The sequence below is a fragment of the Corvus kubaryi genome, unplaced genomic scaffold, assembly GCF_017639235.1.
Source record: "Corvus kubaryi isolate FWS band 111438036 unplaced genomic scaffold, C.kubaryi_AGA036_p1.0 split1-131, whole genome shotgun sequence".
Lineage (NCBI taxonomy): Eukaryota > Metazoa > Chordata > Aves > Passeriformes > Corvidae > Corvus > Corvus kubaryi.
The window spans coordinates 9,473,743-9,500,591 of record NW_024582073.1 but is presented as its reverse complement, the minus strand read 5'-3'; the positions used below and the strand labels follow the sequence as shown (position 1 = coordinate 9,500,591).

Sequence of the window (26,849 nt, the reverse complement as noted above, 5' to 3'; positions counted from 1 at the left end):
AACCTTCACCTACTTTCATGAGTTAAAATAGCTTATGCACTTAAGTAGATCACGCTGTCTTACCTGGAATGCAGCACTCTGTTACATGTTGTTTATGATCTGATTATGTGCTGAAGAAGCTGGTTTCAGATAATCAACACTTAGCTCGCTGTGAGGCTGCACAGAGCTGATCTTGTGAGTGAACTTCACATTATTCATCTATAAAAGGAATGGCGGAGGCCCAGCGAACTCCGAAGAAGTTGTTGTGAAGCTTGGCTTCATGACTGTAGATTCTTACACAACCTGTTTTTACTTTAGACTCTAAGATATGGCCTCATAAGTATCTATTTTTTAATAGCACCATTTCCCTTTCTTAAAAGAATTCAGGGAAGATAATTTTAAAGATAGAAGTGACCTTTTTCTTCTGTATTTTACTGCCTAATGGGAGAAAAACATGGTTCTTCTTTTGCAAAAGTCATAAAACACTGAAACAAAATTAAGTAACTGGACTAATGTCAGTGCAAGTAAGAACTTAATTTGGCTTTTTTTCTGCCTCCTTATGCACCTTTGGGGTTTTTTTATTGAATCTGTGTAATTGCAAACTGCTAGCATTGCTTTTTGGTTTAGGACATCTCTCCTGTCTCCCAAATACTAACTGAAGAAATGAATGTAAAATAAAGAAGAAAAAAAAAATGCAACAGAACAAATGAAAAATCAAATACACGTTTGTGCTGTGTGCATACACAGTCCAGTACATAAAGTAGGTCAAAGTTTAGCTGTGTAAATCCTAACAGAGTATCCTGTATAATGCAAACAACCAGCTGTGCTTTCAATACTCTCACAATTAATCAAGCTTTATGGGCTTCTTGAGTGTGAGTGTGATGACACCCATTCTATCCTGGGATCTGTTCAAACAATTCATGTATGTGAGCTCTTCTGTCAGGGAACTTTAGTGGCCAGTGACCCTGTCCCTAGTAGTATTAGTCCAAGCCTTTATGGGGCTCTTGTCAAACCCTAGAGTAACTTTGTGGCATCCTGCATCAGCTAAGTGCTTGTGTGTTCACTCTCATTTTATAAAAAATATTATGGGACTTCTCTAAACCTTGTGTGATTGCCACATGGAGGAAGTAGTTTGTGTAATACCAGTGCTGTTTTCTGACTTACAGAGATAATGTCTGACCAAGGAAGATTAAATTAATCACAGGGTTGGTAAAAAGAGTTGCCTATTCCCACTCTTACAGCAGCAGCGACAACATAAAAATTATACATTCTTGTGATTTCTTATCTTACTTTAATAGTTAACTGTATAGTAAACTGTATCAGATTATATTTTTCATGTATTTTTCAATGTAAATAATACTGAAAGTAGCTGTGTGTTACTTGTGATGTTACATGCACTTTATTTTAGGGTCAGAGATCATGCCAAGGCTATTTATTGTTGAAGGCTATTTATTGTTCCTTCACTTTTTCTGTTGGGGATTGTAGCAGAAATACAAAACAGTAGAACTGAGGCTAACACGTAATTAGTGGATTTGTGATGGCTTCTCATCTGATTACTAACCATTCCTTTTGTCTTACAAGGTCTGATACTTGTGGCCTATGGTGTCCGGCACAGGTAGTTGGAACTGTGAATATCTAGGCATCCTCCAGAGCTATAGTAGAGTTTTCTTCAAAAAGCTCCTGTTGACACAGAAGAGCGCCTTTACGTATCTCCAAAGAGAAGCTCACTCTTAACATCTTAACCTAGTTTGAGTCAGCTTTCAGTGGCTTTTTATTCCCTTGTTTGCTGATTTGCACATTCCTACCTTTCCCCCTGCTCTTTATACTGTGGTATCACTCACTGAGGTGTTTCAGAGCAATTTGAATATTTCAAAGGAAAAGTGATCAAGTTTCAATGAAATCAGCATCTTAACATGATCACGGAACAGTTTAATGTGCACCTTTGTGAGAGTCAGAGCAACACCACCTAGAGCAGAGAGAAGGCCGGGCCTCAGATCCCCAATTCATTCAGTCTTAAACTGCTGTGGGGTTTTAGTTCAAGTGTAATTTATGATGGTACACTGAGGAGATTTTATAGCTGTCCTCTGTCAAAAGAGGCAGTTCTGTTATTGTTTTCTCTTATGATCCATCCCTTGATGTCCTTTCTTGGTATTTCCCCTTGTGCTGGTGGCGATGTTTGTCCAGCTGTGTGTTGAGCTGCTTTAGGGGCTAAGGTAAAAGAAACCAATTTCATTCTGCTGCAAAACCAAGTTGGTGCACCTTGCTAGATCACCGTAGACGTTTTTTGTCAAATTTCAAGTTGACATAAATTTGGAAACTAAAGTGAACAAAAAGTAATTTGGGACAAATTTTTCCTGGTGCTTTCATAAGCAGGTGAGGGAAATAGAGTGCCACACCAGGAGTACTCCAAAGGGATTGGGCTGCACAGCAGGAAACCTGTTGTTCTTTCTCTGTAGGATGCAATAGATCTTAAAAGTAGGACTATAAGGATGGAGGTGCACAGGGAGACTTGCAGACTTCCTTGGCCTCTGTACACAGAGCCACCTTGTGTGGAGCATGGTGCTCATAACACCAAGGTTGTGGATTCAATCCCCATATGGGCCCACTGAAAAGTTGGACTTGGTGATCCTTCTGGTTCCCTCCCAACTCAGAATATTCTGTGAAAGTGTCACCAACTTTAAAATCTTTTCTGCTAGTAATCTGTGAGAAGAAATCACTACATACATGCCCAGTGAGTCCAAAGTAGCCTTGCTCTAAAAAGGCATAAACCTCACGGAAACAACCTGTGGGCTGGTAAATATCCTCTTACAGTCTTGTGTCTGCTGCTGTCACAGTGATGGGATTGGAAGGCTTTTAGTACATTTCCATGATTTGCACCTAATTGTCTTTAAAATACTGGTGAACCTGCCCCTGAGGGGTTGAATGTGTTGTGAAACATTGTCACATGACAATTTCTTAATTTTTATGTCTTCAACCTCACTCTGGCACTAAGTCTCTGATACTCATCCTGTGCTTTATTTATTTTACTTTTTTTAGCTGGAATAACTTCTTTCTGCTCTGAGTACCCTCTTCATCCTGTCTTCCCCACACCCCCCCCTTATTTGGTCTGTATGCCAAGCTAATGTAAAATATGATGCAGACCACCTAAGCCCTGGGGTGTGAACCCCACCAAATACCCTCACCAAAAAGTAGATTAACCCTCTGTGACCAGCTTAAACCTTGGAGGAGTTTGGTGCTGCTGTATTCTTCAAATTTGATTCAAAAGCTTGAAAATAACTTAGTGTGAAAGATGAGTGTCAAAATTTGAGAATTTGGAGAATCCACACAGTTCTCAAAGTGCAGTGTGGGTCTTCAATTGAGAGACTGTTTATCCACGCTACCGGCGCACTAATCATATTAAATTCCCCAGCTTCATAACTTGTTACAATAACAAAATATATAGCAACAAAGTTATCCAGCTCACCTTGCTGTCTTGTGGTAAAGTCTGATTTCTGCAAAGGTGTTGGATGCAAGAGACAAACTAAGTGAACGGGTGTCCTCATCACCTTGCAGCCTCATCAGTCCTACAGCTTCAAACACACACACAGCCAGCAGACAGGGGTGGGCAAATAAAAAAACCCAAACCAAACTGAAAGACTTGTGCCCATGGAAAAGTTCTGAGTGAGAAATAGAGTGAGTGTGGAAATACAACTTGTGTGTACAGAGTTCAGAAAATACTGTTTGATTTATAGCAACATTGAGTATAAGCTTCATGCTCACTACTATACAAAGAAATACTTAATGATGAAGGAACTCCAATATATTTTATGCAGTTATCCTCTGCTGTGGCCTGTTGAAGTTGATTTAAGACTAGAGGAAGTTTTGAAGTTTGAATGCTGCCTTATTGATCTCCAAACTCAAGTCAGAAAGTCTAATCTAGACTCAATAGATGGTTTTAATTTTTTGTTTAATTACTTAACACTCTTAAGTAACACAAAGTATGCACCGTTGTGAAGTTTTAAAATTAATTTTGTGGATACTTGGTACAATGGTAGTTGTACACAATTTGAAGCCAGAAAGTGTCTATTGGGGGGGGGGGGGGGGGAGCCTGCTTTGAAAAGAACAGGTTTTATTAAAAAATCAGTCTTACCTAAAACAGTGTTAGTTTTTGTGGCACACAGTACAATAGCATATTGAGGACAGTGTAATTTAGTTAGCAAATGTGAGAAGATAGTCTTTGTCACATACATGAACAAACAAAGGCCGGTATCTGTCATGCAGGTTAGTACTATCTCTACAGACAGACTCAGGAGTGGTTCTGGCTCATGTCTGATTGACATCAGTCATCTTTCTTCAAGACTAGTGAAACCAAAACCTTCTATGTTTTCTGTGCTTTCCAAGTTTCACTTAGCTTGGGCTTTAGCTCGCTTGGAGCTACTTAAACATGGACGTTCACATTCAGGCAGCTGTATTTTCTTCTTTCCAGATTTTAAAATGGCCCTAAAAGACAAATGCAAGCCATCCCCATTAAAATATGAAGATGCCAATTCATAAATTATGGTACTGAGTAATCACCTTCCTGAAATAGCTCCTTATGTTTCCATGCAGTTGGCTTTTCATTTAGAGTTTTGCCTTTCCTGGGCTGACATTTATGCTGTGCCCCCAAGGTCATCAGATGGGGGCTCTTTGGCTGTAGTGGAGCAGAAAACCAAAGCAGAGGAGGCATATATAACTGCTGTATTTACTTTAGCAGCACAATCTCCCATCCTGTTATATGTCAAAGTGAATAATGGTAGAAAATCCTTGTCATAAAATCAGTGCTTTCCCTTGCCTGCTTAGACACAGTTGTTTGGTATTTCTGTTTTTTTTACCCTCTCTGTGGACGTCAAGTTATGGGAAGGGCTGTGGGAAATATTCTCCTAAAGAATGATTTGTGTGACTGGACAAATACAGGCTTAAATGGATATGTGTGTCTGCCCTAAAGGTTGATCATCGAGGATCTGATACAAGGATTGAGTGGATAATGCCAGTTTATACTTGGTTTGTCCTTTGTATGAAACTGCTGGTTGATGTGGACTTCTCCTTTCTTTCCCACCCTCCCCCCACTTTTCCCAGAGTGACAGTAATTGAGATCTATTGCTAGTCATACAAACAGCTTCACTGATGATGATTCCTCTTGCATTGGGTTTAGTCCTGCATAACCGATGGAACACTTTACATTTGCAAGCTTCTTGTTTCAGCCTTTAAAAGAATCCCACAAAACTGGCTTCACACAGGCAGAATGTGCTTCAAAATTGTATTTTTAGTAATCATGATGTGGTTTGTTGAGTTGCTTTTTTGCTTATATGCTGTGCTTCTACTTACAATGTAAAGAACTTGCACAGGAAGAGGGAATAAAAGCTGAATTTTATAACTCCTAATTTGAGCTTTTTGGAGGCCATGTTCAGCACAAAGGTGTAAAATACAGCTTGCAGTGAGTATCTGTTGGTGTATTTCCATCTAAACCTATGGCTAACTGAAATGGAGGTGTTTTTTGGGAGTCAGAAAGCAAATTATACATAAATCTTATTTCTGAGTCTTTGATGCTGAAAATCTGTCTGCACTTTAAGTTGAGGCTGGTTCCTTTGAAGACAACAGACATACTTGCAATAATGACTTTAAACATGCTTGTAGATACTTGCTTGGTTAGCACCTATAATACCTAATATATTATTCTGCTTGGTTTTATCCTTAGATTTTTTCAATGACAGTTATGTTATTCATGTAGGAAAAAAATGGTTTCCAATACCTGTAATTAATTCATTTAGAAAGATTTTTAATGAAACAGAAGCACTTTTAAAACCAACAAGAAAAATTATAATTCAAATACAATAATATATTCAGGATGATTAACATGGTTGATTCAACACCACTATTACTAAAATTAGGTTTCTTTCCTTGTTTAAAAATGCAAATAGAAGTATGCCATATGTCTATGAAGCAATAATGTACTTAAGTCTTGATAAGAGCAAAGCCCCATTCATCACTTTTAATTCTCTGAGGACTATGAAAACTGTGTTCTAATGTGCATCTCCAAGTACAAATAGCGTTGGTACCTTCAGAGGTCTCTCACTGAAGCCGAATTCAGAGGCATTTCTAGAAGCTGTTACCGTGTTAATTTAAGTGCATATTTCAAAGTGATACAATAATGGGTACTGACACACTGGAACAAGGCACTCTCATTCCCGAATCAGGACTGGGATTTAGGAGAGAAAGCAGTTGCTTCTGCGGAGCTCTCTGCACTGTACAGCATTCCTGACAGCAGCGTTCGTGGCCAGGCCGTTAGGAAGCTTTGCTAATTGCAGGAAGAGGACTTCATTGTTCTTAAAAGGGATTAGTCCCCAGAGTGCATAACTCCTTTTGTCCCCCCAGTCCCTTCACACGCTCGCAGATTCACCAGGGTCCAAGATGAGGTGTTCAAGTGCCACTTAGTGGCTGTCTGGAGCAAATGTAAGATACTGCGATTGCTGTGATAGTTTACACCTCTGCTGCTGCTGCTTTCCGCCAGCAGGAGAATTGCTCACCTTACCGTGGAGATACTGAAGGCTTAATGTAAAACGGGTTGAAAGCCATTGAAAGATGCTGGTGGACTTTCAATAAAAAAGTTTCAGTACTGGAATTTCCATTTTTCTTTTTTTCCTGAATTATCCTACTGAAGTTCTGTTTGGGTTCTCCTAGTGGGTTTTTGGTGGGTTTTTTGTTTTGGTTTTTTGTTGGATTTTTTTTCAATATTTTTGCAATGCCTCTAAAAGTATTTGAATGAGTTTGTGTTTTACTATGCAACAAGAAACAGCAGTGTGTAAAATCTGTAGAACAGAAATACTGCTGTTTCTGGAGTTTAATTTCACAAAACAAGATGTACTTAACACTGGTTAGTGTTTGACATCAGCCACTGTTCTGGGATGTTTCAGCTCCCCTCAGCAGAATAACTGATAGGTATGAAAACATTATCTCTCAGTCATGTTAGGAGCTTGCTATAATACATCTTTATGTGTGTAAGGACAGAAGTTTATCTTCTAGAAACTTGCAGGACTTCTCAATATTCTTTACATGTACGTTATTAAGTGTGTACTGGACTAGATACATCCGTAAGACGCATAAGGATATAGTACCAGCTTGGCCTGTGATTTTAGTGGGGGCAATTCTCAGATGAATAGTTTTTACGTCTCAGAGTACATGTATTGTGTGTATGCAGGCTTGCTCTTTACTAGGTTTTCAGTGGGCTTTCTGCAGGGAGTTCGTGTACTGCAGAAGGCATGCTTCAAGGTTTTTTTTTTTGAACAGAGTTGTCTTTTTTTTCCTTCTGTTTCAGTTTTTGTGTTTAATAGACCATCCATATGCATGCTAGGTTTGTAAAAGGCAGAAGAGTTCCCAGGAACCTGAAACAAACAAACCACAGATTTCCGATTACATTTCTTGTTAGTTACAGAACAGAAACTGTCAAGGTCTCAGGATAAATCCCTTTGCACATGTTGAAACAATGTACTTCCAACAAGCCATATAAAACCTAGATACATGACAAATTTTCCTTAGCCAGATAACCCTCAGTGACCTGACTTTAAGTGCATATGTTTGCACAAGGCATGTCAGCCTGTTCTGGAAGTCTTGATGCCAGCTTGAAACATCAGTTGACTTAGACTTCCAGGTTTTTGTCTTAACTGGAGTTGTGAGTGAAATCAAAGCATTTATATAGGGATGATATTCTGGATCTACAATGAGAGAAGTAATACTTGATTCTTACTAAGTTCTCGTTATTTGACTGTATATTACAGCTTTTTGCATGCTAAGAGAAAAACCTGGGAAAATTGACTAAAGCTGGCCTACATTCTATTCATAAATTATAATTGCAAGCAATGGGACACTTGAGAATTTAATATACCCTGGATGAAATGTCCTGTTTAATATCTTTATCAATGATCTGGAGAAGGGGATTGAGTGCACCCTCGCTAAATTCACAGGTGACATGAAATTGAGTGGGAATGTTGATCTGCTGGAGGGCAGGAAGGCTCTGCAGAGGGATCTGGACAGGACAGACTGATGGGCCAGGGCCAACTGTATGGCAAAGTACTGGATCCTGCACATGGGTCACAAAAAGACCAGGCAGTGCTATAGGCTGGGGCAGAGTGGCTGGAATGCGGCCCAGTAGAAAAGGACCTGGGAGTGCTGGTGAACAGCTGCTGAACATGAGCCAGCTGTGCCCAGGTGGCCAAGAAGGCCAACAGCACCTGGCTTGTGTCAGCAATAGTGTGGCCAGCAGGACCAGGGCAGTGACTGTCCCCCTGTACCCAGCCCTGGTGAGGCCACACCTCAAATCCTGTGTCCAGTTCTGGGCCCCTCAGAACAGGAAAGACATTGAGGGGCTGGGCTGGAGAAGGGCAACAGATCTGGTGAAGGGTGTGGAGCACAAGGCTTATGAGGAGCAGCTGAGGGAGCTGGGGGTGTTTGGCCTGGAGAAGGCTCAGGGGAGACCTTATCGCTCTTTGCAACTACCTGAAAGGAGGTTGTAGTGAGGCGGGGATTGGCCATTTTTCCCACATAACAAGTGACAGGAGGAGAGGAGAGGGCTTCAATTGCACCCGGGAAGGTTTAAATAGGATGTTAGGAAAAAATTCTTCAGTAATAGGGTTGTCAGGTATTGGACCAGGCTGCTCAGGGAAGTGGTAAAATCACCATCCAAAAAATGTGTGCATGTGACGCTTGGGGACATGGTTTAGTGGTGAACATGGCAGTGCTGTGTTAGTGGTTGGACTTGATGATCTTACAGGTCTTTTCCAACCTAAATTGATTCTATGTTTCTAAAAGACCTGCTCAGATGACTTCTGAGGTTCACTTATTCATTCTTTGCACCTGTGGACACATTCAAGTATGTGAGTTAAGTCTTGCAAACTATTCAAATACGTGAGCTCAGACTTGCAAGTTGCAGTGGTATCTGAACTTGCCAGATCACTTCAGTGAAGAATTCAGCTGTCCAGCCCATCCATCCAGCTTTGTGCAGGTTTCTCCTGGAATGCCAGAGTTCCCTATTGGTCCTAAGAATACCCAGAAAGGAGGAAATGGCAGAACTGACCCGTGATTATTTATGTATTTCAGTAGTGTACTGCATGTCAAATAATATTTTAGACTTTATTTCTGAAAATACGTACACATTTCCAAATTTTATCAACTCCATGAGTCTTATATGAAATGATGCAGCTATCTCACCTTCTTGGTGGTAAGACATGGTTAACACAACCTGTGGTGAGGGACTGCGTTTGGTCTGTGTGGATCCGTGTTTGTGGATGGCTGACTCAGCACGCAAAGTCTTCCATTGTTGTGGCAGAGGAGCGGAAGCGCAGTCAGCACATGTGGCTGAAATGTGCAGTGGTGACTTACAGTAGTATATCCTGAGCCCTTTGAAGCGATGCAGCTTTATCAAAACAACAAAAGAGCCATAAGGATAAATCCCGTTGCTGTATTTTAAAAGCCTCTCTATTGTGTGTTGTATTTCACAAATGTTTTCCAGTGTGTTTTTTAGGAGTTAAAACAGAATTGTCTTAAAATAACTAAATGTGCAATGTTGTTTGTAATGAAACCTGGAACTGCAAATTTCTGAATGGAAAGCCAGCTGAATCATGGGGAAAGTGGTTTTTCAGATTGGTAAAGACAGTGTTTGAATCTTGGTTTTAAAGATGGTTTATTGCCTTTTTGTGGCTTTCACTGTAATTGAAAGACAGTATGACTTAGCCAAAAATACAAAGGCAAGGAGTCCACATCACTGGCAAAGATACACTCAATGGGTTAATAAGCCTGCAGAAGAGGGTAGGAAGGGGAGAGATTAGAAACAGTAAGTTAAAAATGTGTGCAAGGGAACATTGCTGATAAAGTTTTCCACTTGCAACACAGCTGAGAAGGAATATAATCAACAGTACAACATAACAAAATAAAAATCACAGATAATTTAACAAAAAGGTAGATTTATATGCTCCATACAAAATTACTGTACATGCAAATTATTATGCTTGTAGGTTCCAGTGGTATTCTCAACTTCAGATTACACTGGAAATATCTAGGGAAGGACTGTGCTGCAGCTTGCAATCAAATGGAAGGCTGGTGATGAGAAGTGATGCAGAGCAAGGGTTGGGCAGGCAGCTGAGTGCACTTCTTAATCAACTGCATGGGGCTGCTGTAGTTCTCATCTGGCTGCTGCAGTTCTCCCACCAGGGTTTTGTCCAAGAGCACCGGAGCAGGGAGGCTTATGATATGAGGGCAACATTACAGAAATTAAAATTTCTTCAGCTTGATTCTGGAAAAGAACAGGACAATATGGTATTTTTTTCCTCTTTTTATCTATGTTTGAGATCCATAAGGATATAGTAACAACTTGGTCTGTGATTTTGGTGGGAGCAATTCTCAAATGAATAGCTTTTACACTCAGATTCTCATCATATGTGAACTGCAATATAGTTCCATTGACTGGAGGTAAGTTCTGGACCCTACACCTACTGAGAGATAAGCCTGAACTGATAGCTCTTATTGTTAAGCAATTCCCAGGAAAACCAAGAATATTTTGGTTTGGGGGTAGAATAGTTAACACTTAAAGTTTTATTTTAACTGTTGGAGTTTTTTCAGTTCACTGAAATGGGGGTTGTTTTAGAGTATGTGAACTACAGTATAAGCCCATTAGAATCTGTGCACTGTCTATGGGGATTGTGGCTGAATTGAATGATGAGAAATCAATGCTGTTAGAAATATATTTCATTAAGTTATTAATTGTGGAGAACTGAGAAGACTGGCTATTTTTCATGGCTCTCCATACTGTGGAACTCAATATACTTCCCTCGTCTCCTACTGTTGCAACTGAAGTTCACAAAATAATATGCCTAGGGCAATGGGACTATTTTTTTGTCTATAGTTAATTATGAATCTATAGTTAACTATGTGAACAAAGAGCTAGGCTATAACTCTGTAAAACAATGCATACAATTGCTTATTTTATATTACTCATCACTAGAGTGTTCTAGTAGGCTACAGTAAATGTGGACTAACTAAACTAACATGAAGTCCCATGTAATGGAAATAGGCATTCATAATATACATGTCTCCCATAGCATATGGGGAATTGATAAAATTAAAATTATGTTTGGGTTTTAACCAGTCAAATGAGACATGTCATGTTCTGTTCATGGTTTTCCTCAATACTTTCTAGACATTTTTTACTCTATAACTTATCTATTATTGGAAGTAGAAGTGCTTAGTAGTTTGGGGGTTTTTTCCCACTGTGAGGTAGTGCTTCTTTGCAAAGGAAATGAGACCTACCTTCAAATGAATTGGGTTTTTTTCCCATCTGACTTGAGTTTATCATATAAGCTTTAAGATCAACAAACACTCTAAGTATAACTTTTAATTAATTGCATTTTGAAAATGTTTTTAAAACTTTAAGAGGTTTTTTTTTTTTCTCCTGAGACCTGTGAGTGCTTGTCACAAGGAAGCAGCAGGAAGCTGATGGAAAAGGGTGCAAAGTCCTTTCAGGGCCATGTATCTAGTGCCAGGGGACATTAATGGCAATTTGATTTTCACATCTTTTGCATCCCAGTGCTGCATGATTTTTAAAATAAGCACTCTTGCATAATTAGTATTTTATAGTTTATCCAGTTGTGTCTGGGTGTGCATGCAGGTGTGTGTCATCCCTGTGGCATTTGCTGCTCTCTCCCCAGAGCCACCTCAGCATTCTGGAGAGCTCAGCTAAGTTATCCCTCAGTTTGGTGACACTGAGAAGACCAAAAGTTACTGCCCTACACGGAGGAAAAATAGGAGATTTCCAGCTGTTTTAGCTACAGTCAAGACTTAGCTGATGATCTCAAGGGCTTGACCTGCGTATTTGTCATTGCACACTGGGAGCATCCCCATTTACTTTGAGCTCTGTGATTTGCTTCTGCAGTTTCCTAGTTTGCTCTGCCTGTTTTCTGCTTTTCCTGCTAGTTTCACAGCTTCCACAAAACCCTCATTACTAGACAGAATAAATGCATGGAACCTCTGATGTCTCTTTGTGGCAATTCCCTGCCGTGCTTTGAGTTTTCCCTGTTGCACGTTTGCCGCATCATCCTTGTGGGTTTTTTGCATCCAACTATCCAGATCAAAGTGATCTCTTCACAAGAAATCTTCATAAGTCTTACTTGGACTTATCTGTAGATTCAGGCTGTGTTTTTTCACTCATTTATAGAGATCTGATCATTTGATTACAATTAGATCGCTCAGCAGTGCACATTTCATCTTGGTCAAATGCAGACATATGATTATGCTTGCGTGGAATTAGTCAGACCCCATGGCAAAGTTCTTGGCAGCTTTAAGCTTTATTTTCTGTCTGTGGGAAGACAAAAAATACTCAATCCAGCATAAAGCTTGCCAATCCAAAGTTTGCTCATCAATGTTTTTTGAAGTGTTTGAAGTGGCACTATGATTTCAGTCCAGACGAGCATTTTGCATCAGATGACCCTAATGTTTATGAATGGACACTAATGGACCCTAAAGCTAGATTGTGTTAACTGTTACGCTGATTTTGTATAGCCTTGGTTACCTTTACAGGATGATGAGTTCCACATGCTGTGAGTAGTATTTTCTCCAGTCCCTTGTTTGACTAAGGATTTCACCAAAACCCTTCCACTCTGAACTTTCTGGAGCAAGTAAGAAATTACCCATTCCATTCAAGATAACTGACTGATCATCCCAGCATCTGCTATCACCTACAACTGCCTTCTAACAGGGCATAAGAAGAGCAAAACCATTTTCTCTAGATACAACTTTTCAAATGAAAAGAAGAACACCTAAATACTTTTTTGTCCAAAACAGACCCATGGGGAAGAACCTGGAGATAATGGTAGCCAACCAGGAAAGCTACTTCAACCTTATAAGGTATTTTATCATCTAATACTCTCATGACCTCTCTCCAGTTGATCTAACCCTGCCTCTAGGATATTACTTGTCCAAGGAGGACTTCAATTCCACTGTCTGCTGAGTGAGCAACGTGGCCCGTGTGCTCTTACGCTTCTCTCCTACAGGTGTAGAATCACCTTTCCCTTCACATCTTGCTTTCCCTCAGTCCTCCTGCTGAGGTACAGGATCCCAAATGAGCCTCAGCACATGGTAACCTTTTATGCTCTGACGCTGTTGGATAGCAAAGGGATAGTGGTGGTAGGGAAGAGGACAGATAGCCCATCGCCAACACAACTTTTCATTCCTGAACGAGAAATCCTAATATCACTTACATCAAAGCATTTTAGCAATTACAAATTTTGTGGTGGAAAAGACAATTATAAGTAAGCTAAACCTACAGGAGAGGTTGGAAAGGACTCTGCTGCTGAATCAGTGCCCAACACTCTGGTGAGGAACTCTTCTGTCTGCCACACAGGGAGTGAATTGCAAGTTATCTTTGGGCACTGGCCCAATGTCAGCATTTTTCGTGTTTGCTACTGGTTAGCAAATAGCCAGAACATTTCACTCACAGTACTAAGAAGATTATACAAATCATTGTCATTTCTGTTTCCACCGAGTGACTAGAAACCACTAAGAAAGACATCCCAGGTGCTTTGGTGAAAGCTGGATTTCATCTTTAGCATGGCTCCTTATGCACTTCGAATTAAAGGAACAGCCACTGCCAGTCTGTGGTTAGGTGTCAGGTCTTGCTGTTGTCTTTCATCAGGGGCCTGGCACAGATCTGGTTTGGTGAAGTAATTTGGTTTTATGATTAATATTTTATTTTGTATTGAGAAAAATGTTTGCTTATAATTTAGACAAAAGAAGTAACAAAGCTTATTCTTTTCTTCACCACAGTATCTATTCAGAAGCCACTGAGTTAGGCTTGGTTGAGTCTTTGGATAGGAGGAAATGCAGAGGATTCATTATTCTTTTCCTTTGCTGGATTCAGTTGAATAATTTTTTGCATCTTGCATCATATGAAGGTGCCATAAAGTCTGGTGCTTACTTAGACATCTCTGTTTTGGTGTGTTTTATTACAGCTGCATCTAAGAACCAAAACATTATTACATTTTGAATTTGCATCACAAACAATACTCTCACAGTAGTTACTTTGTTCCTCCCTTTTTTCTCTGATAAAGTAGAAACCATCACACCTGGAATGAGAAAGGATGAGACAATACTGGGGGAAATCCTGAAGAATGGTGAGAAATAAGTGATAAAGGATAAAAATTGTGGGTGTTTTTAAACAAAGACCAAATATTGGAAAGTGATAATTAAATGGCAGGCATATTTTTTTCTTGCATTTTTTTCACCTGAATTTATCAAGACCTTCTTGTGTACAGGGAGGAAGGAGACAAGTGAAACTTGTAAGTGAATGTGGACAGAGGGGATAATTCATGAGAAGAATAACTGCCAAAACATGTTTAAGTACAATTCAGAAGAAAAAGCTTTAGATGGGAATGGCGTCTGCTTTAAAACCACCACTAGTGTTAACACAAAAGCAACAGGAGAGGCCAGTTCTCAGGTACCACAGTTGTGGCTATACCCTTAATGCAAGTTCTTGTGAGACATTATTCAGTGATGACACACTGTGAAGAGTCACAAAAATATTTATTACATTAATTAATCCTAGAGAAAGCTGAAATCAGAGGACAATGAGTCAGAAATACTCCTCTTTTGAGTTAAAAGGTCAACTGCACCCTCCTTTCTTCCTAATATTTCCTTATGTCTCCTTTCTCTTTTCATCTCTCTTTCATTCTCCAAATGGCTTCTTTTAATGGAGAAAACTTTGTTGGAGAAAAAATGATGAGGGTATTTGTGTATGTGTAAATTTATGTAGGGAACATAAATCTGTAAAACAGAAAGATCACCTTTCTGATGATGTAAGCTTTAAGTTGTGGCTTTGACGTATTGTAATTGTTGTTGTATTAAAAACAGCCACAAATATTTTGCTAATACTTTCCATGATAACATGGAACAGCTTATAGGACTGAGAGGTTTATTTTGATTTTAAGAGATCATACACTTGGATAAGATGGTGTCAAGTGCTACTTACTGTTTATGCAATACAGATATTACTCCCTGGCCCTGAATTTTTCCATTTTCCCAAAATGGGTATGTAGTATTTTTGGAGATACAGTTATCTACACAAGCCAAACTTAAAATACTGAAATACAGAGGTTTTGTTTTTAGAAATTTGAACATCCTGAAAAATTAATGCAGTTATTGTTCCCACTACATTACTAAATGCATCTTTTTTGGAAGGTAAGCAACACAGTGACCTTTTCATTTACACTGAAAAATTTTATGCATTCCTAACTGTTTTTATAGCTGAACACTTAAGCCTCACTTCCAGCTGTTTCCCAAATGCCAAAGTGTGCCCACTCCTCCTTCCTTCAAGGCTGGCATCTGTCATCTTTGTTTAACAGATGAACTAAAGCAGAGAGAGCAGTTATGTAGCATACCTGAAAGTCATGTTAACAGCAGAAGCTAGAATTCATTCATTGTTACTCTCCTAATTCAGAGTCTTCACCACAAGACCACGCTTCTTCCCAATCCTATAGAAGCATGTAGAAGTTTTCAGAGTGCATTTGAAATCATACAAATGTCACTGTAACACCTACATGTAACAGTAGGAAGTTAAGTAGTGTGAAGTTACACACTGGAGATCGCTGTTTGAGCCAGTTGCAGACAGGGCGAGAAGCCAGATATCCTGACTGACATCAGTGTTTAATGTGGACTCAGGGGGAGATGTGTGTATTGTTAGTTTAAAATTGTGTAAAGATGCCAGTCAGGAAGGGGGAGCTGGAAAAACTCCCAAGCTGGCAGCTCCTCAGAGAAAGGGGAAGAAATAATTATTTAGAAGTAATATTGTTCACACTCAGCGTTAGAGAAATGAGACTCTTGAGACTCTTAGGCTACCATCAAATATAGTGGTTATACTGTACAACTATGAGCAGCACATAATGAGGAGCATTCTGCCTTGCTCTTGCCCTCAGTTGCTTTATGAAATAAAAGCAGACCTGGTTCTGTACTTCAGATGATAGTACTTGTCAGGTTCCGAGTTTAAGGCCCTGAGAACAGATGTAATTTTTTCATGTATGTGCTCTGTACATCATAAACAGTAGCAGCAGTGAAAATTTCTCTATCATACCAGTAAAGCCTTTAGAGACTGCTACCAGAATGGGTGTCAGTCAAATTTAGTCACTTATTGGGCTTATGGCTAAGAACATCTGTACAATCAAAATGTCCACGGCCACTATCATAATGACAGAGAGAGCCATTGGCCATCCTTGTGACTTGTCTTTATCCATAGAACTATTAGAAAATTGAACTCTATTGTCCTTTTATGAAGATCTGAAATGTATTTGTTAAGGTTTTAATTTCAGAAACTGTAGCTTAGGTACAGCCTGAGAAGAGCTGCTTTTGTGTTGCCCTCTCATCCCTCTGCAGCCCATTACAGACATACACCAGTGCTAGGGCACTCACCAGCACAGCATTAGGAGGTGATAGAGCTCTCTGGCAGCTCGCTGCCTTGCTTGCTTTGCATGAACCAAACCCAGGGCTGCAGTATCATGCAGTCTAGGGCAAGGGCCAAAACAACCTCTTTTCTGCCTTGGTGACCTGCGAGATTGGCTTTACTTCTCCCCAGCCCATGTGTGTGGATGTCACTCTTTCCCTCCTGTTTTCATTTAATAACTCAAACAACTGGAGCAGTGTCAGCTCTAACCCAGAGATCATTCCATTGGCCGTAAGTGTGCAAGTGCAAGCATATGAAGGGCATTATCCCAGTGGAGTAGGCTGTCTTGGTCAGAGTGTCTTTGGGCAAAACGAAGAGCTGAATTTGGCACTTCATCATCTAACTTTGACCAGTTGAATTTTATTGAGAAGTGCAGAACAGACCCCTATGTTTTCCTGTTACAAGTGTGCAAATCTAGTTCTTCATGTTGTTTCTGTGAGGTGGTAGAAAATAAAGGGCTTTTTGTTTAGGACCCAGTGGATTATTTCCTGTGAACTCCAAGCCTTTTTTCTTTTCCTAGTTCTGTGACCTTCCTCCAAACTCAGGAAACTTAGTTGTTTCGGGCAGCCCTACGGCCACTGAGAAGAGGAGGGGGATGTTCACAGCCGGCTCAGCCGGAGCAACGACAGGAGTGAGCAGCATTCCTGGTTGAGTGGCAAGTAACATCCCAGGACCTGCCGGAAACAAGTACACTACTGTCTGGTCTTCTACGACAGTCTGATTTCTGGAAGTTGAGCTGCTAGCGTGTGATGTCAAATGGCATTAGCTAACACGAATGGCAAGACAGACTGGAAATGTAACATTTCACAGTGGTTTCAAACAGATGATTTTCCCTCGATCCTTTAATGTGAGGAATGACTTCGATGCCGGGATGTTCGCAGAAAGTTTTAGTTACGAATCCCGTCGTCAGCGCTGAATTACGTGGCCGGGCAGCGCTTGGCGGCCGCCGGCGGTTGTCTGCGTTGCCGGGCGCGCTGCCGGAGGGCGAGCCCCCTCCCTTCCCGAGCCCGCTCCCTTCCCGCCCGCCGGGAGCGGGGCCCGCAGCCCGGGCGCGGGGAGCCCCGCCGGAGGCGGAGCGCGGCGGGGGCGGGACGCGGCCGCGGCCCTTCCCTTCCCTTCCCGCCCCGCAGCCCGCGGCTGCAGCCGGCGCCGCCACGGGCAGTGTCCCCGCGCGGAGCGCTCGCGGTGCCGCCGGCCGGCACAGCTCGGGAGGCCGGGCGGGCCGGTCCCCTCCCGGCGCATGAGGCGGCGGCAGCGCCGGGCGGGAGAGGCGGAGAGGAGCGACCGGAGCCAGGGATCGCCGCGCCGGAGCCCCTAGGATGTCACCATTGTTCAGCTGGGTGGCCAAGGTAGGCGGCGCGGCGCCCGCCGCCCTCCGCGCTCGGGCAGCAAAGTCCAGCCGTAGGGCTTGCAGATATTCGCGTGTAATTTCAAGGCAAGTCAGTCATCTCTGGGAAGGGAGCAGAGCCCTGCTGTATTGTTCAGCCAGGGAAAAGGAGGGGCACTCCAAGTGACCAGTAAAGGTAACCTGCTGTCAGACGTGGCTTGGGTTTAGGGGCTAAAAGCGAAGCTGGAGGTCTGGCTGACTTGTTCAACGTTGCTGCGGATCTGCAAAAGGGGAGAGCTGTAATTAAAACTGCTCAGAAGGCCTGATCTTAGTGCCTGTTGGAGTCTAACGCTACTTGTGTACTCTGAGGAATGTGTAACAGCGCTCCCACTGTTTGTTTTGGACTCGTTTTTTCCCTGTTTTTTGTCATGCTCTTAATTTATGAAGAACAATAAGTTGGATTTTAGTGGGACACTTACATGTTTCACTGTGGTAAAGCATGTGTTGTGGTGGCTTCTTCGTCTGTGTGTCTAGGGCTTCAGTAGGATTTTCCACTGTAACTGAAATTACATATGGATGCAAAGCAGTAAAGATGGTTAAAGATCTCTAGAATATATTTTTGAGCTGCTGTTTAAAAAAATTCCAATGGAACAGTCATTCTGAATTTAAAATGAGCTGCAAATGATATTCTGTCTCGAGGCACAGTTTAACGTGTAGAAGAGGACAAGTGTGTGAAACAGCTGTATGACAGGCAAGAATTGTAGGTTCCTTGAATGAATTAGCTGGGGAAAAAGACTTTATCTTGAAATTTAACAGACAGCGTAGGCTGCTAGGCAGACCACATAAAACCTGGTTCGCTCTTCTCTGTTGTCAGGTGTAAATGGTCAGTTGCTTAATTACTTCTATTTCCCTGTTCCTGAATATTTAACAGGTGGAATACCAACCCTGGGAAGATGGTAAGAGGGAATTGCTTGATATGTGACTGTTGCCTTTGTTCAAATTCTCAGATAGAAGGATTTGCTCTATTCTGTCTTGAAAGGAGACTGCTGAATTTTAGACATACCCTGAAAAATCGAAATGTATCCTTCTCTCTTTCCACTTGCCTTTTTTTCTCTGGGTGAAGACCTGTTAGGTGGAGCACGTATAGTTGCCTCTGCTGTCATGTCTCAGGCTCTGTCTCATGCATAACATAAAGCCCGGTTTGCCGTGTTATGTGAGGGAACGATACCGGCTGATGTCCGTGCCGACTCCTGTAAATGTGCCGGTCTCCTATACAGATGGCTGCTCTTAAAGATGAGCGGTGCCGCTGAGTACATACTTCAAGGATGCCCCCAAGGGATGCCCCATTTCCTTCCCTCGTTGTTCACTTGTCAGCTGGGCAAGGCAGCTGGTCGGAGAGGAGTTGGTCTTGGAAGAGGTCAGAACTTGTAGCACACGGAGCTCACTGTGTTTTTAGAGAAACAAGCTCTTGCACAAACACACTTCTAACTGCTTTTAGGAGTGCTTTCTGGGCTTTCAAAACTAATTATTTCAATGCTGGTTCCTCACAACTACTTAGTTTTATTCTTTTGATGGCCATTAATTGTCAGCACTAATTTGGGAGGGAAAGCAAAGCAGTGTACTTAGACATATCAAATGAGGCTTATGAATAGAGAAAGCTTTCCTGCCTGCCAAAATCTGATCAGATCTGATCAAATGTAGGAGCTGTTGCTGTGGGATTTCAACACAAATGCAAGACTTTCCAGTTTTTATAAGATGGTGACCCATTCCAGAACAGGGAAAGACTGTGGGATGGGGGGGGGGCAGGGGAGGCGGGGAGGAGGAAATTGCCCTCCTCGAAGCAAAGCTGTCCCCTTGCATCTATTACTTAAAAATGAGTGACCCCCCACTTGAGCAACGTAAGTGTTTAGACTCACCATGCAAGTCGCCAGGCCTGCAGATGAAGCAACATGTGAAGGAATTTACTCCCATGTGCTATAAAATCGGTTTTCCTGGTGTTTGTATAAACATTACCTTTTAATATATCTTCTTTACACATTTTACATGCAGCTTTATCCAGCTTGTCTCTTACCTACACACAGGCTCTTCAGGGCTGAGTTTTGCAGTGCTGCCAGGCTCAGCCATAGGGCCCATTCTGGGCTGGAGGATAAAGCTCTACTTGAGTCTCACGTAGATTGATGTTGCCCCCACTGGCCATATGGATGCTGGCTAAACCCCTGAATGATGTCTCTGTGGATAATGAATTCTAAAGTACTGACTTGTTTTGGTCTCCTAAAATTATTTAAATAAAAAAGAATAGTTATACCTGTTTTTCCTGCATGGTTTGGTACAAAGTTAGACAACTGACTTAAGGGAAACCTTTGACTAAGCACCTAAAAGCATAGTCTCTTGAAAGTGTAAACTGTTTGCACTGTTCTGAGTAGAAAATGCAGTTGCTTTTGTAGATACACAAAGACTGTTCATATTCAGTTTAGGTCACTGAAGTAACTGCTACAAAAAGTAATCATTGTGGGGTTGAAAAAAGTCAGAGCTTTCAGTCTCAAAAAAAAAAAGACATGCAGATTTTTAGTGGTAAACTTGCACATCATTAATTAATTAGTAGGAGATACTAATACAGTGATAAGTGTTAAAAGTGATTTTCTTTCTGTTCCTACATTTAATACAGCTTTAGTTAAAAAAAAAAAAATAGTCTTACTTCCTTACAAATTGCTTAATTTTATAATGCAAGTTTCTATTCCGAAGCAGCTTGACAGCAACCAGAATTAGAGAACTGATTGCTGAAGAAATAGAAACAGTTCTTAATGCAAGAAATTGTATAAATAGAGAATTTTGAGCAAATGTGTCCTCAGATTCTCAGCTAGGGAAAGGCCTGTTCCCAGTTCCCTCCTAAGGGGAACTGAGAGCAAGAGTGTGTTGCTGAAGCCTGAGGAGCCTCCAACTACGTGCCACCAGCACTGGCAAAAAAGGGTAGGGTTACAGTGTAGCTGTCCCGAGCTGGGTTGGCTAATCTTGGACCTTGAGTTGAGCAGCTGATTGTTTGGATTCCTTCTCCTGTGAAAATCAGATTTTAGGGTGTATTTACAGTAGATGCTCTGAAATTCCCAATAACAAAACAATAAGTAAGTTTTAGTTTGGCTTGGGTTTTCTTCAAGGATTTCTGAGTCAGAATGGCCTATGAGCTTTCCTCAGTTTGGGAAGCTCTCAAGCCATCAAAGTTTCTATCCTATTCAGTGCAACGAGCCATGGCTACTTGGCATGTGCCATGAAACATTACTGAAGAAGTAATCATAATAATATTGGAAATTTCACTTATATTTCTTGTAATCCTAATTTAGCTTTATATGCTGTGTTAGAATTGATCTTGCTGGTGTTTTGCCATCATTCCTACTATTTTCTATAAACAGTGCCTAGTAGACCTCTGGAGGAGCATGCATGGGAATAATAATATACTTCTTAGTTTAGGTCAGAAGCTACAAATGAAATTAATTTGCCTTCTGCAAAGGAATGAAGAGGAATGAGAGACTGAAAATCAGGATGGCCAAGAAATCCCCTCCTGCTTTTTTTTTCCTTTTTAAGAGTGTTCTGAAAGGATGATCTTGGCTTTTTTGCTGGTCTGTTCTAGGGTATATCACACTCATTTATGAGGTTGTTTTGCTCCAGTTTAACTGACATGCCTCTTTCTTTTATTCCCAACAGCTTCCAGCAAAGTTGAGCACCTTTGGGCATCTTTAATCCCTCAGTCAATGACTTACGTTTTAGTCAAACAAATCAAGTTTTGGTCTCTTCAGGAGCCATCATAACCAGGCATTTTAACACTGTCTAAAGCAAAAAATCTTACACATTTGTTAAACCTGTCTTACTTTTAAGCCCATCTTACTTAGGATTGGGTAGTTGAGTAAGTGGTGGTGGTATTTTATAGAGTGCAACTCTTGTTTGTGCTAGTGCATTTACCCCTCATAACCCTTTTGGTAAATTAATTTGAATACTTGCATAATGTATCAAGAATCAAGTAGTTAATAGAGAACTAGTGCCAGGCAAGAATTGGGAATCACTGAGGAGGGAAGGCTCAAAAGCCATAGTTTTCCTTGTGGAAGAATCTCCTTGAAGCCATTGATGCTGTGGGTAGGGCTGAAAAGACAGACCCTCGCTTGTCTCCCAGGCTGGATGCCAGCAACGTAGCAAAGAGAAAGTGCAGATTTCTGCCAGAGCTGTGTTTTGGTGCCCAAGTTTGCACAATGCCCTTGTCACAGAACACTATGTTTCCGCTCAGTGTGATTCTCCAGGTCAGTTTATGTTGGGGTAAAATGTTGCTACCAATTGACAGCTTTCAGATAAATGCAGATTATCACAAAATACCAAGCAGTTAAAATGCACTGTTTTCTGTATGCCAGTCACTCCCTGCCTTTCCCTGCAGGGGCCTGGGTGATGACTGAGGAATATGCGCTCAGCATTTGAAATGAAGTCAGTCCGGTGGCGAAACCCCTCAGTTACTCAGCAGTTAAGTTCCCTTTGGAAAGGTTTTCTTTTATTCTTCATCCTTCCATTTCTTTTTCTGCATGCCAGGCTCGAATTGCACCTGCTCTGCTTAGATGTTCCCCGTTTGGTGGGAGAGGGCTGGAATATAGTCACTCACATGGCTTTTATGTGGCTGCGCAGGTGTAGTAGGGCAGTGTCCTCTGCATTTGTCAGGTACATTAGGGGTGCTTAGTAAGGAGTAGAGCTTTCCACAGAGAAATTCCTGGCCATGTAGATTGCAGTTTAGCAAGGTTTTTCTCTTGAATCATTTATGCCTTTCTGAAATATTTCTCATGAGTATCTTCTTTCAGGTTCATGTTGACCTTCAGATTTAACAAGCCAAGCCCGACAAGGTAGCTGAGCTTGCTCTTTTGTACAAGTTCTGTCCTCTGCAATTCAAAACAGAACTTTTAGCCTCTAGTCAAATGCTGTTTGCTTTTCTTTGCTGAAAAGCACTCTGGAAGTTGGTGCTTGCTGTCTTCATGTGGTTAACACGTTCTGAGCCAACCACTAGCAAAACTGCTAGTAAATTCTGCAGGATCAGGGAAAACCCCAGGTCCTATCAAAGATGCATAATACAACTAAGGGTTTGTTTGGATTTTTTGCCATATATACATATATCTGCAGCACTGCAGTTTAACTTTATTTGCCTTATATTTCATGATTTAAAATACTGTTTCATGTCATAGACTTTTTTGAAAGGCTACTGTAATGAAGCAGTCTTTATGTGTACTAGAGGTGTTTCTGAGAACACCAAAGCAGCAGTTCCACTCTGGATCCCATAAATATCCTTAGAGAAAAGTCAGGTAAAGAACCTCTTTACAGTCTGTAATTTCCCATCATCCTTAATGTAGAAGCAGCAGCATTTCTGAGAACCTCTGCTTTAACGGGTTGTTGGAACTTTTTTACTGTACCATCTAATAAAGGCTTTAAGTACTTTAAGAAGTCTTTTGAACCATTTTATTTTGAATTTGAAGGAGCTGAGGTTGTGTGTGGTGTACAGAGGTTGACTAATGACTTAACAAGTAAATCCTCAATGGAATTATACAATTATTATTCAATTAAAGGAATTACATCTTGGCTTTTTTTTTTTTTTTCCCATTGGAAGCCTTTACAGATCAACTGTTCAAGCTGAAATACTTATGGATGCCAATGACTGAGAGGAAAAAAATTCTCAGCCTCTGTTTTGGTAGTATTTTATGTATCAGTTAAGATACACAAAATATGTCAAGAGATGCTTACTAATTTCTATGGGGAGATGAGGCCATAGATCTGGGAAGAGCAGCCAGAACTCAGAGAGCAGAAGGTGAGGCAAGGAAATGACTTTAGCTACTGTGTATTGGTTTTATCACTGAGTTAACTGTACTGAATTGTATCTGAATTGTTTTCAGTTATTCTTGCTTTTTAACCAAGTTACAATACTTAATCATGAGATGCATTAATGCATAAATATAGAAATTCAATAGTAGCATTTTCACAGAATCACAGAATAAGCTGTATTAGAAGGGACCCACAAGGATGAAGTCCAAGTCTCGGCCCTGCACAAGACACCCCAAGAGTCACATCATGTGCGTTATCCAAACACTTCTGACTGAAAGTCACATGCAGTGAAATTTATCACAAAATGAGGTTTAGTTCTGTTTAAATGAGTGAAAATTTCAGGGCTGAAGAGGTTATCTGGAATTTCTGTGGCTTCTGTCTGTTATTAACTGAAGCAATGTGAAGAGAGCATAAAAGTCTTTGTTGTCTTCCATTCTCAGGACACTGTGTGTGTAAGCACAAGTGTCAATGATCACATTTTAAAACCAAACCAAAAATTATTCATGGCTGGAGTATCTGGAAGTTTCTTCCCAACTCAAAAGTTGCTAGCTTTGGACATGTGAATGTTTCCCTTTATATCCTTGTAGCACCATCACTATAATCAAAAGCATGGTTTTTTTTTTCCAGGGCAAACCTTTGATATGCAGCTACCAAACAGGATTTTCAGGTACAGATATTCTGTGAAATTGCAGGTTTGGGGAAAAGAGGCTGCTTATGCATAGTTGCACAGGCGCACTCCCTGCTTCTGAAAATGCAAAGCTGAGCTAACTAAACAGCTCCTTTCTTTTTCAATCAAACATTTTGGGGGGTTTATGTGATTATTTCAAGGAGCTCTGTAGCCAAATATCTTACTTTTACCCGATCTTAACGGTTGCCTCTCTACATTTACTGAACTATTGGTCTGCTGCTGTAGTACCAATGAGGTGAGCTCACTGAAGCTGTTGTCATGGAAATTTGGATGGTTGGCACTAAATGTTTCATGCTGGTTTTGTTTCTGTGGTACTTTTTATAGCTTCCAATGTCCTCAGATGCAAGTAATGGAAAAGGAAATTTGTAGAAGTGCTTTGGAGTTTTAGACAATTATGCATGTACAAGGGGCCTCTCTTTAAAACTGGTGCTATGTACCCAGAACCTGAACCAGTAATATGTGCTGGAATTTCAGATTTGGGTATGTCCCGTTGGAATATAACCTACAGAATTTGTCATTCTGTGAGAGCAACATTTCTGCTTGACGTACAGTCATTGAAGGCTGATTTTTTTTTTTAGACGAAAGCATATTTTTTATATATGGACAAAGTTCATGCAGCTGATGTGGTTTTGTTTATGAAGCATGGAGTCATATAAAAATTATTTATTGTAGGTTGTTATAATTCAGTCAGCATTTTTTCTTCTGTTTTACAGCAGAGAAAGACGAAAACTGGTGAACTAACTGCTCTTTTAAGTGAAAGTCAGAGTAGTTTTCATGGGATGTTTAGTCATTACTTTCCCATCCTGTTCTCCTGTGAGTTGACCTGAGGCAGATGAAATCTGTTACTATATGACAAAGCAGCAAGTGTGCTCATCCACAAGCAAGTTAGTTCACCAGGATTTTTTACCAGTCAGGCAGAATGGTGGAAAAAGCTGATCAGCTTCTTCACTCTGGTTCCCTTGGGGCCTTTATAAGTTTAATGTTCCAGTAAGATTCTTCTGATTAAAAATATCATCTGTCCCTGTGCCTCCCACCAGCCCTAGGAGGAAGGTCTGTGTGGCTGTCTGTTTCCTCAGGAAGTCTGTCAGCTCTGTTGTCAGAGTAAGAGGGATGGTGTTTCACTCTGCTGCAGATAAAACTTGCACATCACTCAATCAAAAGCATCCATAGGCTGACTTCCCCTCTCTGCCCTCCTCCATGAGACTCTCAAAATAAATTTTGAAGGGAGGGGGATTTTGACATGCATTTGGGTCAGCTATCAAGAAGGTTGTATCAGAAATAACTGTAGTTGTAATAAGGCGACACATCAGCAATGGAGTTTTCCTCCCTTCTTGTTTGGAGTTGGATATTGATAAAAAGGACAGAAGAATTTCAGGCTTTTTTTTTAATTGCAAAGAAATTGTATTCACTTCTGTCTGTTTTGTTAACCCCTATTTTGCCAGTTGTACCATTTTGATAACTGCCAGAAGCCCAAGAGCAAAGGAGACCGGGAAAGAGCCTGTATCCTATTGTACAAATGAAATTTAATCTGATTAATAATTTTTCAAAAAAAAATTTAGTACCTCATTTCCTGTTTAATCGTGTTATTGCCTTTCAGTTATAAAAGACAAATTCTCTCCCTCGCCTCAAAAAAAATCAAAACAGAAAAGAACTCTTGTCCTGAAAGCTTTAAAATGCCATTGCTCTCTTTTTCCATTTATAGCTATCTAAGAATAGGCTTCCTTCTGTTTCCCACCCCATAGCCTCCAGTAAAGTCCCAGGCCTGTCTCAACCCTGTGAAGGAAGCTGCTTGCAATTCCATCTTGCACCTCTCCCAAAAAAAAAGGATTTAATCTCTGTTGATAATGAATGAGCACAGATATTTCTAGTTATTGCTTACAACAGGTGTTGCCTTGTTGTTCAGTACTCACCTTGTAAAATGTGAGCCAGGAACCCTGTAGGTATGACCAGCAACTACTTTTATGTCTTAAAATGCTGTTTTCTTATGTGAAGTTGTGTGAAAAGAAACCTTTGAAACAAAGTATGGAGAAGATAACCCTGTGAAGATGTTAATGCCTTATTTGAAATATCTTTTGACATTGTTCCTTACAAGTTTATGGTACTGAATGGAAGAGCTGATAAAGCAGTACAGAATGAAAAGAAGTGGTTTTAATTTTAAGGACAGAAAGGGCTGGGCAAATATGAATTAGTGAACACCATGTACTAACCCCACCAGGTATATGGCAGAGTATACTTCTATTCTTCCAGAAGCAGATTTTGTAGGAAATGCCCCCTTCAGAGCCAGTCAGGTGCTGTTGTATTTGGAGATAGTCTAAAAGCACATGGAGACTTTCCCAACTGCAGTTTGCTTTTGGGTCATGCATTTTCATGGGGAAGGGTCCAAAAGTAAGAAGCAATCTAGGACATGGCAGTTTATTTATGGAGAGTAGCCAGCTTTTGTTGTATTTCAGGTTTCAAATAAGGTATGTCTTGAGCACATGTGTAAGAAAAATCCTTAAAGTGTGTCAGCAACATGATGCATCTCTCTTGGG

At 40.8% G+C, this 26,849-nt stretch overlaps 1 protein-coding gene across 11 annotated transcripts in view; it reads left to right on the top strand.

The window, feature by feature from the left end:
* Positions 1–26,849, top strand: part of TBC1D1 (TBC1 domain family member 1) — a 101,479-nt gene that overhangs the window by 14,165 nt on the left and 60,465 nt on the right. The window contains exon 1 of one of the 11 annotated variants that reach the window (XM_042053026.1): positions 17,650–17,817. The exons of the other annotated variants lie outside the window; for them this stretch is intronic. Coding sequence (XP_041908960.1) covers positions 17,788–17,817 — 30 coding nt within the window. The 5' untranslated portion in view covers positions 17,650–17,787. Of the gene's footprint in view, positions 1–17,649; positions 17,818–26,849 lie in introns of those variants that run through there. 11 annotated transcript variants of the gene reach the window in all.